The 12,618-nt window shown below is 33.9% G+C and overlaps 1 protein-coding gene across 1 annotated transcript; it reads right to left on the bottom strand.

The window, feature by feature from the left end:
• Positions 1-8,333: 8,333 nt before the first annotated feature.
• Positions 8,334-12,051, bottom strand: LOC104106157 (rho GDP-dissociation inhibitor 1-like). Its single transcript, XM_009614648.4, has 5 exons — positions 11,688-12,051; positions 10,942-11,002; positions 10,138-10,356; positions 9,147-9,271; positions 8,334-8,587 (listed from the first exon to the last, which is right to left on the bottom strand). Exons 1-5 carry the CDS (start codon positions 11,889-11,891, stop codon positions 8,507-8,509), a joined length of 690 nt encoding a protein of 229 aa, XP_009612943.1. The 5' UTR covers positions 11,892-12,051; the 3' UTR covers positions 8,334-8,506.
• Positions 12,052-12,618: the final 567 nt, after the last annotated feature.

Raw genomic sequence — 12,618 nt, 5'->3', positions numbered from 1 at the left:
CGGGCCCATCTTACTGCGTTGTGGTGGTGCTACTGGCACATATACAACACATCCAAAAATTCGTAGATGGGAAATATTTGGTTCATGACCAAAAACTAATTGTGACGGAGAATATTTATTATAATATATCGGTCTGAGACGAATAAGTGATGTTGCGTGCAAGATAGCATGGCCCCAAACAGTAGCGGGCAATTTTGTATTTATAAGTAGTGGCCTTGCTATCAACTGCATGTGTTTAATAAATGACTCTGCAAGGCTATTTTGAGTATGAACATAAGCTACAGGATGTTCAACTTTTATCCCAACTGATAGACAATAATCATCAAAAGCTTGAGATGAGAATTCTCCAGCATTATCAAGGCGAATAGCCTTTATAGGATAATCTGGGAATTGTGCCCTTAATCGAATTATTTGGGCTAATAACTTTGCAAACGCCAGATTGCGAGATGATAGTAGGCACACATGAGACCATCTTGAAGATGCATCTATTAGGACCATAAAATATCTAAACAGCCCACTTGGTGGGTAAATAGGTCCACATATATCCCCATTTATACGCTCTAAAAAGGCAGGGGACTCAATGCCAACCTTCATTGGTGATGGTCTAGTGATCATTTTGCCTCGATAATAAGCATCACAAGAAAATTCATCATTTGTAAGAATCTTCAGGTTCTTTAATGGATGCCCACTCGAATTTTTAGTAATTTGTCTCATCATTATTGATCTAGGATGGCCCAAACGGCCATGCCAAAGCACAAAAGTATTTGAATTAGTAAACTTCCGATTTACGATAGAGTGTGCTTCAACTGTACTAATCTTTGAATAGTATAAGCCAGAAGATAAAGTTGGTAACTTTTCTATAATGCACTTCTGGCCAGAAATATTCTTTGTAATACAAAGATATTCCATGTTCATTTCATCTATTGTCTCAACATGATACCCATTTCGGCGGATATTCATAAAACTCAACAAGTTTCTTCGGGACTAGGAGGACAATAATGCATTATCTATAATAAGTTTTGTTCCCTTAGACAGAAATACAATAGCTCTTCCGGAGCCTTTAATCAAACTTATATTACTAAAAATTGTAGAAACATTTGCTTTTTCCTTATGTAAATAGGAAAAGTATTTCTGATCTTTGAATATGGAATGAGTTATTCCACTATCAATTACACAAATATCTTCGTGATTGATCTTTGATCCAAACATAATTTAAGAATTATCCATATTCTTCAAAATGACATAAACAAAATAAATATGATAGTAAACATCATTATCAAAGCATAACTTTTATTTATGTATAACTATTACATAACCATACTATCTACTACAAACAACAAAAATTAAAATATTTACATCTCTACAGATCCATCACCGATCACATGACTTGTTTCTCCTTCTGGGAGTGCAAAGTAATCAGCTACATCCAAATGCATGAAGTCTAAATTATCTTCAGAAATAAAATTTGCTTCAACATTTTTCTGTCTTCTTCAGGGAGGCTTGATACAGCTCAATCAGGTGCTTTGTCGTACGACATGTACGTGACCAGTGCCCTTTTCCTCCGTATCTATAGCATGCATTTTCTGGCTTTGCTGCTTGTACCGCTTCATGCTTTTGTTCCTTCCTTTTTAAGTGCTGGTGATGAGGAGGGTTCTTTGATGCATTATTATTACCATGATTAGAGTTTCCTCCCCGAGCACGGCCATGACCACAACTGGGGACATGTCCTCTTCCACGTTTAGCTTGGTGGAAGCTCGTCTCATTCACTTCAGGGAATGGACAAGTACTAGTAGGTCGGCTTTCATGGTTTTTCATTAATAGCCCATTATGTTGCCCGGCTACAAGAAGATGTGAGATAAGTTCAAAATACTTTTTGAATTCCATTCCTCGATATTGCTGCTGCATGAGCATATTCGAGGCATGAAAAATGGTGAAAGTTTTCTCCAACATGTCATGATCAGTAATATTATCACCACATGATTTCAATTGGAAAATAATTCTGAACATAGCAGAATTATACTTACTGATAGATTTAAAATCTTGTAGCCTTAGATGAGTCCAATCATATCGTGCCTGTGGAAGAACGACCATCTTCAGGTGGTCATATCTATCTTTCAAATCATCTCACAGTATGACTGGATCTTTAACAATAAGATATTCCATTTTCAGGCCCTCATCAAGGTGATGGCGTAGGAATATCATTGCTTTTGCACGGTCTTGGTTTGATGCATGATTTTTGTCCTTGATGGTGTCTGCCAGACCCATCGCATCAAGATGAATTTCGGCATCAAGCACCCAAGACATGTAGCTTTTGCCCGATATATCTAGGGCTACAAATTCAAGTTTAGAAATATTTGACATTATTTAGAAAAAGAAAGTTCGTACCTGTGATACTTTCAAAGTATTTGCTCGAGATGGCAGAGTCTCGTGCTGATAACATGTTATAAAATAAAAAATGTAAAGTAAAGACAAGTATATAGAGAAACTGATATATTATTTAACTTTCAAACTTCTGTATATAATGAACTGAAAACTCCTCTATTTATAGAAGAAAGGAAGCAGGTGCGAGGCTTTTCAGGAAGCAGCTGCAAGGCTTTTCTTTATCTGTTTGTAAGCTGTCTGCATGAGCTGCTTGCAACTTGCCTGCTTAATAAGAAGCTACTTCGAACCATTTCATTGAGCTGCTTACAACCATTTTATTGAGTTGCTTACAACCTGCCTGCATCAGCTGCTTGTAGATAAACTTCAACAGAGTACTAAATGGATAATCTTCTTCAGAAAGATTATCTATAGCGGAATAATAAATGGACATCCACAATATAATTATTTTCATAACAAGAGAATCTTAGTTAGCCATTTGATATTTTTAAAATTAAGATATCTCAAACTCAATATCTATTTGATTATTAAAATATTATTTATTGTACTTTGTTGAATCCAAAGTCATGTTGTATCCTTCTTCATATCAAGCAAATTCATGTTGTATCCTATCAAGCAAAGTCATGGACGTCAACTAGAGGTGCGACAATACCTTCCAATCCAAAGTCATGTTGTATCCTTCTTCATATCAAGCAACTCCCTCATGTTGTATCCAATCTTCCTCAATATAGCAGCTAATATTGCAACTTAAGTCCGTAGACCTAGTCATTGTCCATTCTACATCCTAAATCACTCCAAACGTTCCTCAAGACGTGTAATCATCCTACCACGTAACCCATGTGCTACCTTAGCACTTTCCCACTTTGGTCAACTATTTCCTTTAAGCAACTACTCTGCTTCTGTTTTCTTATACTTGGCCTTTTCGGAGCCTAACCACCGCAAGGCACCTACCACATGTCCTTCCTCATCCTTCGCTGCCCAGTTGTTGTTTTAACTCAAAATCCATCTCTATAGCACTTGAACCAATAGCTCGTTACCAGCTTTAAACCTTTCTGACGATCATCCTTCTTGAGACATCAACACTAGAAATGATGCTTCGATCCTGAATCACTGCACACCACGATCTATAACGACTGCTTCCCCTATACCAATTCCTAACTCCCCGTCATGAAGGCGAGTTGAAGAAAACCATAACACCGACGAACCTTAACGCATTTTACAAGGCGATGACACCACATCAAAATTGAGAACTCTACCACACTCGAAAATATCAAGCTTCGTTACTCCATCAACCCCAAACCTGAACATTCATAGTCCGATTTCCTTTTCTCCGCTGGAATTAAAACATGGAACCTTTGAATCATGTACTGAGAAAACCTTCTTTCAAGTCGTTTACTGCCCCGACACATAGACGGGCATTTTACCATTTCATAAACACTGTGCGATAACAACGCACGAATCGTCATAACAATCAATGCCAAATCTCAAAACCTTAGGTAGTACTGATACTTAATTTGAAATGATAGAGCGGCCTTTCGCAAGGCGACGACAATAGCCCAATTAATTACACAGGGAGAAGCATCTTGTACTACATCTGTAGTACCATTAAAAATTTCCTCAATCCCCAATTTATAACAAGCGCTTCACATCGCATAAGATTGAATATGAAAGAAATGTAGGCATAAGCCTCAAAGGAATCGAATCGGACGATGAGGAATCAAAAAGGGAAGTATTCCTAACAGCCCTGTAGCCTCTCGAGGATAAGCACAGACGTCTCTGTACCGATCCGCAAGACTCTACTAGACTTGCTCATGACTCGTGAGACCTACGTGAACCTAGTGCTCTGATACCATGTTGTCACGACCCAATTTCACCTATAGGTCGTGATGGCGCCCAACACTACAGCTAGGCAAGCCAACTAATAAACCAAACATATATTGATTAAACTTTTAATCCAAGAAAATCATAAAATACCAAATTCTATCAATGTGTGTGCCAAGACCCGGTATCACAAGTGCATGAGCATCTAGTAGATTATACAAAACTCCAAATACTGTCTGAAATGAAATAGACAGAATGTAAATATAAGAAGAGACACTGATAGCTGCAGAACGACTCAGAAAGGCAGCTCACCACTATTCCTCGGGATGGCGTGGATATGTGATGATAGGTCCTCCACTAGCACCTATCTCAGATCATGCACAAAAGGTGCAGCAAATGTAGTATGAGTACGTAAACAACGTGTACCCAGTAAGTATCAAGCCTAATCTCGAAGTGGTAGAGACGAGATGACCGACTTTGATACTCACTATGGGTCAATAATAATAATTGAAATAAATTAGAATATTTAAATCAGCATGATTCACAGAATATAACAATAATTTATTTAACCAACAAAAATAATTAAATTCTTTCATATATATATATATATTAAATCCTTCAATTTCAATAAAAATTCCAATTTATCAAATAGCTTTACAAGCTGCAATTCAATTTCAATGAATTTTTAATTTATCAAATAGCTTTGTAAGCTGCAAATTTCAATTCAATTTCAATAAATTTCCAATTTATCAAATAGCTTTACAAGCTGCAATTCAATTTCAATGAATTTCCAATTTATCAAATAGCTTTACAAGCTGCAATAAATCGTCAAAGTATCGTGTAATTATTATTATTATTATTAAGCACGATTTCTGCCGAGGACGTACGGCCCGATCCAGAGTGTCGTGTACACTGCCGAGGGACGTGCGGCGCGATCCATAGATGCATCTATCCTGCCGAGGCGTTCGGCCCGCTCCACAAGAAAGGAGGATATTTTCTTATGTACCTCCGGAAGGAGAGTATATTTATCAAGAGATAAATTCGGGAGGAAGAATAATTTCTTTTAACAATTAATTAATTTAAACGGAAAATTAAGCATATAAGGTTTCTACCCTTTAATATCTTTATCTGAATATATATATATATATATATATATATATATATATATATATATATATATCAATTAATATTAATTAAACAAAGAATATAATTTACACAAGTAATTCATGCTTTGAGTCCTAAACTACCCGGACTTTAGCATTAATAGTAGCTACGCACGGACTCTCGTCACCTCGTGCGTACGTAGCCCCCTGCAATTATCAATAATTATTCAATTTAATCCCTATGAGGTAATTTTCCCCTCACAAGTTTAGACAAGAGACTTACCTCGTCTTGCTCCAATTTAATCCACTATAAGGCCTTTTCTACGATAATCCAACTCTGTCTAGCTCGAATCTAGCCAAAATAATTTGATACAATCACTAAAAATTATAGGAATCAATTCTATAAGAAAACACTACATTTTTAATAAAAATCCCGAAATTAATTAAAAATTTATCTGTGTGGCCCATATCTCGAAATCCGGTGAAAGTTATGAAATTCGATAACCCATTCAATTACGAGTCCAACCATACAAATTTCACCAAATTCCGACATCAACTCGAACCTCAAATCTTCAATTAAAATCTTTGAATATTTTTACCATTTTCAACCCAATCTATACCCATTTGAACTCAACAATCTTTCCATAAACCTTATTGATATGTATAAATGATACTGTTACACCCAAGAATCATACTCTTAATCACCCATCTTTACCCAAACTCGAAATTGAAGACTAGGGGTTAGAACCTTACCTTTTGGGTGAAAATCTTGTGATATTTCCTTGTTGGATTTCAAAGCTTGAATAAGATTTTGATGAACAAAGTACTTGAGCTTCTTCCTCTCTCTAGAACACTCTCCCTTCTCTCTAAAAATATCAGATTTGTTTGCTCCAAAATGAGCTTCAAGGCTTATTTATTGAAGTTGGGTCGGGTTATAACAATAGAAGAATGGATACTCCAAAAATTCCGGACCAGACTACAGACCTGGCCTCGCCAGGCTAAAGCCTGGTCTTAGCGCGCGACAGGCCTGGCCTCGCCAGGCTAAAGCCTGGTATTACACCTGGCCTCGCCAGGCCAAAGCCTGGTCTTACACCTGGCCTCGCCAGGCTAAAGCCTGGTCTTACACCTGGCCTTGCGAGCTCTGTAGCGAGCTACACGACAGCCTTTGGGTATTTGATCATAACTTCTTGTAGGAATGTCCGAATGACGAACGGTTAAAAGCGTTAGAAACTAGACTCAAAGATATTTAATTTGATAGGTAGATCATCACATAACTCCATATATATATATATATATATATATATATATATATATATATATATATATATACATATATATTCTCGTTCAAAGTTGGGTCTTGTGCGAACTCACTTGAAATTTTAGTCTTATGAAATTTTCAACTTCTACATTCGATGCCGAAACCTATCGAATCAAGTCCGATTGACCTCAAATTTTACACACAAGTCATAAATGACATAATGGAGCTAAAAAAAATTTTGGAACTGGATTTCGACCCTTGTATCAAAAAGTCAACTCCTCGGTCAAACTTCCAAACTTAAATTCTTATTTTTAGCCATTTCAAGCCTAATTTAACTACGGACTTTCAAATTAAATTCCGAACACGCTCCTAAGTCCAAAATTACCATACGGAGCTGTTGGAATCATCAAAATTCTATTCCGGGGTCGTTTTCACATAATTAGACATCCGGTCACTATTTGAACTTAAACATTTTAATTTTTCATCAAAATTCATATCTCGGTTAAGGGACCTCGAAATTTGATTTCGGGTATACGCCCAAGTCCCAAATCACGATACGGACCTACCGAAACTGCCAAAACACTGATCCAAATCTGTTTGCTCAAAATATTGACCAAAGTCAAACTTGGCCTTTTAAAGTCAACTTAAGGAACCAAGTGTTCCGATTTCAACCCAAACACTTCCAAATTACGAACCAACCATCTCCACAAGTCATAAATCATTTAAAGAATATACTGGAAGTTTTATTTAGGGGAAGGGGGTTCTAAAAGTCAAAACGACTGGTTGGGTCATTACAAAAAATGATAGAAAACTATTTTGGTTATATTAATTAGAGGAAGAAATTGAGTCATTAAAAATTAATATGACAATAAAGAAATAAATTTATCAATAATAAAAAATAATTATATAAATAATATACTATGTATAAAGAAATAATAATTTTGGGACCCTTAAGGGCCTAAAACAAGTGTTTCACTTGCTTTTGGGTCTGGCCGCCCCTGCGATATTATGGATTGTGCCGGCAAGCGCTACATAATCATTGTGCGTTAGAGGCGGATAGATAACAATGATTATGTAGCGCTAACTGAAAAAATAATAGAGTATTAAAATGTCGCATTTGCAATAATTTTTAAGTAAACCGTGTCTTAATGATTTTATAACCTCATTCAAGATCAAATAAGTTGAGATCTGATGAATAAGATTCATTTTGCCCCAATACGAATAGGGCCAATACAGAACACAATGAACACAATACAAGCATATGATACCGGAGTTCATGTCTTGAATTAGCTTTTTTCTGATTTCAAATGCGTTTCATTTAATTCTTTTAGTTGTTACTGTGAAATTTAGAAGAGCTGTAGACTTGTTTATTGTTGGTATTATTTTTACTTGATAATTCAAAGCCGAAAATTTCTTTGTGGTCCCTTTTTCTATTCTATTTTTTTGTCTGTTGTGAATGACAAAGTGTCGCTCATTAGTTGTGGAAAGCCTTTTTCTTTTTCTTATATTGAATTGCTCTTTGTTGAGCTTGTAAATAGCTAGTAAAAGGGAGTGGTCTCGCGCACATAAGAAATTGGTCCTGAAGGCAAAACGGATTGATTTGCCATCCCCCAACCTTGTGCGCGAGGTTTACATGAGGTCTAATCTAAATCTGGTTTTGCTAAGAGGAATTTCAACTATCTTATCCCACTCCAATTTTTATAATTGAACAACTTGTTTTGGATTCTTTTTTTTTTTTTTTGGGGGGGGGGGGGGTGTGCTTTCACAGAGCCTTTAATTTTCATGATATAGAGCCTTCCTCTTTAATGGTCCTTAACAGCACATAAACCAAAATAAATAAGAACGAGACTTATCCATGGAAAATTTGATAGAAAAAGACCCAAAATCAACTCTCTACGATAATTGGCCTTTTGAAATATATGAAAACTACATAAACAAAAGAATGTTAGGAGCTTTCACGCCATTGCTTTTGAATTTCAAAGTAGTATTTGATATCCACGTAGCATCTTTCTTTATCATCTATAACCTGAAACAGAAACAAAATTAATGTAGATACATCTCTAAGTTTTTGTTCATAAAAAATATTTACCTCATTCTATAAAGTAATTAAAGAAGTTACAAGGCTGCAATTACTTTAAGCTTTTAAATTCAATTATTTTTTTTTAAAAAGTAAAAATTATTTATTGGTGATGTCGCCGCCACCAGGGGTGGATGCGAACTAAAGACAAGGTGATTCAAAAAATATGCTAAATATTATAACTGCGAGTCAAGTTCATGGCCTGAAATAGAAGCAGAATTGAAAATAAGGAGATTCAAGAAATACGCTAAATATTATAACTGCAAGTCAAACTCATGACCTGAATTAATATTTAAATATTCTTTGTGGATGTTACACTAAAAATTCTATATTCTTTTTAACACTAAAAGTTTTATATGTAATTTTCTGAAGAAGGAGACTCAATTGATACCTCATGCTTATTCATTTAATACTCATAATAGTTGTTAATATTTCTAAAATAACTTGATTAAATTAAGACATTAAATTTCAAAGAGTTAATTTGGTTGCATTATTGGCATAGTTATACCTGTGTTCTTGCAGAATATAAGCCCCTTGCAAAGACACCAGAAGGTGTAACATCTTCCTCTAATTCATATACATATGGCTCTTTTCGAGGACTAAAATTTCCCAGCAACACTTGAGATTTATCAACTGCCATACCAATGAAATTATAAATCAATCAAAAACACTAATTAAAACTAAGGCTAAAAATAAAATTTATTCCGTCGCGGATATATGATGATAGAGTAAAAAAGAGTATTATTAATACATATTTTAGCATGTTGTAGTTAGTTACTTATTCTACGATACTAATTGTAGTAGGTTACTTGTTCTAGGATACGAATCTTGATTATTATGAATAAATACGTTGTAACTATCTTTAGATGACATAATAATATAAAATTTATATACTTTTTTATCTCGATTTATGTGAAATACTTTTACCTTTAATGAGATAACTTATTGGTTATTGCCACATAAATGATTCTGGTTTATTTTAAATCACAAGTTTTTAAAAGAATTATTTTTTTTCTTAAACTAGGCACAGTCGAACACTGCCACATGCATAAATTGGAAAGAAATGAGTAGCATTCAGGGGCGGAGCTAGCTAGTGTCGACATTACGGGTTCGGCTGAACCAAGTAACTTTGGTTCAAATTCTGTAGAGTATTATCTTAAGAAATTCATTGAACATGTGCAAAATATTAATTTAAAACCCAGTAACTTATAAATTAAATACTAGAATCTAGAATCCATAAGTTTTAAATACCGACTATGATCCGCCTCTGGACTATAATTTATGAGCAGTGGCGGAGCCACCTTATAGAAAGGGGTGTCAAATGGCATCCCTTCGCGAAAAAAATATACTGCGCAGGTAGGTAAAAAAAAAATATATATATGTATATTTATTATGTATTGACTCCCCTTAATTTTTTGGTATGTTTATTTTTATATATTTTGACACCGCTTAACGAAAATTCTGACTCCGCCACTATTTATGAGTACTTTACTACGTACCTCTTACACCAGATTTCCAGGTAGTGTTGATGTATTTGAGACCAGAGACAGCGTTGTTTGAAACAGTAAAAGAAAATTTGAGCTTATAGCGACTTCCTTCCTTAAGTGTGAAGAGGCAAGCTTTAGGGCTGGAAATGAATGGCTCTGAAAGTTCTATATCTGATCGTCCTGGGCAAATTATGTATAGTCTTGGTTTTTGTACCTCTGGATCTTGGTTCTCTGCTTTGATTACAAGACAATAAAATAAAATCATAAATACTATTTATATTTTAATCAAAGTAAGTGCATGTTGATTCTGACACTATCGTTATAAAAAAGTACACTATCGTTATAAAAAAGTTACATCTATATTTTTTCCTAATCATTTAGAAAACATAAGAAGAAAGAAATGTCATCATGTTATGATCATAAGATACTCTTTGTGAAATAATTGGGGGATAAGTGCACATATGACAAGTTCACGTATAGTCATTCTCAGGGTTGCTATTTAAAGATTAATCAGTACTTATTTGTCCTGAATTTTTAAACTGAAAGTCTTAACTTCAAGACAATTCAGAATATTTTATACTGAAAAATTGAAATTCAGGATGCACTGGCTAATTACTAAATAAAAATCATTTAGAGTGGCTAGTTGGTGTCATTTCTACAATAATTGGTTCTTCTTGTTAAGTTGAACACTATGGGGATTTTTTTTTAAATGTATCTATAATTGGAGCATAAAGAAATTTAGTCTTATTTGAATTTTATGCAAATAAAATGATACCAAAATATTTATGAGTTAATTTGGACACCGAAGAGAGAGACCTTCAACTGCAAAGCCATCAACATTCCCAAGAAGCTGTTCCTTCCTCAAACTTTGATCATCCTTTAATTTCACGTAAACAAACAATTTTTAGTCATACATACAAGCATACAACTATATATCAGTAACCTTAATGATGTTCAATATTATCATAAAAATGCTTGAAAAATACTTTCATTTTCCGTTTCTGTGACACTATTTCCTTATTTATTTGATAAAAAATGAATGATACATTTCTCTATTTCGAACGAATTTAACTTTAAACTTCTTATTTTATTCTTGATGAAAAGAATTTTTGTAGTCCATAAGTTTCGAAAGTTTTTAGACATACAAATATTATAATGACATATTTAAATGGGCGTTTGGACATAACAATTGTAAAATTCCGAAAAAAAAGTAAAAAAATAAAATTCAAGTGAAAATGATATTTGAAAATTATAGTTGTATTTGGACATAAATACAATTTTGGGTTGTTTTTGGATTTTTATGAGTGATCTGAAGTGAAAATTTTGAAAATAATTTTTTAGAATTTTTAAATTTTCAAAAAATTTCGAAATTAATCTTTAAGTGAAAATTAAAAGTTTTATGGCCAAACACTGATTTCGAAAAAAAAGTAAATTTTTTTTATGGCCAAACAGGCCCTAAGATCACAAGTTTCAAATGATGTTCTTTCTATCTTAAAAATTGTATTGTTAAATTACATCACATAAATTATAATGCATGGAGTATTATACCAAGGATAACATACTTTATTTTCTTTCTCTAATTGTTCATTTTCAAAATTCACAGAATTAGCTCCACCATCCTCTTCATTCAAGGGTGATTTCTTGCACTCATTTGCTTCCTCTTCTTCTTGCTCATCAAATGCATCATTTCTCCTTATCATCTTCAAATTAGAATCATTAATGACTAAGGCCTTGTTTGGTGAAATTGGTTCAACCACAGCTGACATTCTGATTAACACCTTAATTAATTTTTTCAAATAATATTTGTTAATGAATTGAAGAAGAAAGGTTTGTGATGGTGATGATGAGCAGAAGAGAAGAAGTTGAAGTACAAAGAGGAGGAAATGATTATTTTTTCTTTGTCATGGAATGCAAAATAGAGCATCTAATTGTGTTCATTAACGTTGGAGGCTAAAATGGGAGGATGCAACAGAATTCTGTTTTATGCCAATGGATTTGAATGCCTGTTCTGTTATAGTTATGACTTTGAATATGTTATTATTATTATTATTATTATTATTATTATTATTATTATTATTATTATTATTAGTATTAACAACAACAATACCATCAACAAAAAATTCAGTGTAATCCCACAAGTGGAGTCAACAAAGATAGTGTGCACTTAGACTTTGTCTTTACCTCGCGAAGATAAAAAAACTATTTCCAATAGATCCCCGTCTCAAAAAATATTATTATTATTATTATTATTATTATTATTATTACGGCAAAGGACCAAATATACCCCTCTACTTTCGAAAATGGTCTAAGAATACCCCTCGTTATACTATTGGGTTATCTATACCCCTGCAGTCATACTTTGGGTTCAAATATACCCCTCATTTAAACGGAGGGACACGTGTCGTCGTCCTGTTGGTCAATTCTAAATATCTCATAATTAATTAAAAAGACCCATTACCCATACTCGAAAAATATTTTTTTCTTAAAAAAACC

The sequence above is a fragment of the Nicotiana tomentosiformis genome, chromosome 12 (genome assembly GCF_000390325.3).
Source record: "Nicotiana tomentosiformis chromosome 12, ASM39032v3, whole genome shotgun sequence".
Taxonomy (NCBI): Eukaryota; Viridiplantae; Streptophyta; class Magnoliopsida; order Solanales; family Solanaceae; genus Nicotiana; species Nicotiana tomentosiformis.
The sequence above is the reverse complement of the archived record's forward strand: the minus strand, read 5'-3'. Positions and strand labels throughout refer to the sequence as shown.

Bases quoted from the DNA above. Each gene is read 5' to 3' on its own strand.
- LOC104106157 (XM_009614648.4), bottom strand. From the start codon at position 11,891: ATGTCAGCTGTGGTTGAACCAATTTCACCAAACAAGGCCTTAGTCATT. The intron at 11,003-11,687 runs GTATGTTATCCT...GTGAAATTAAAG, and splicing joins AATTAGAGAAAGAAAATAAA to GATGATCAAAGTTTGAGGAA. The intron at 8,588-9,146 runs GTATAACTATGC...TTTCTGTTTCAG, and splicing joins TATATTCTGCAAGAACACAG to GTTATAGATGATAAAGAAAG.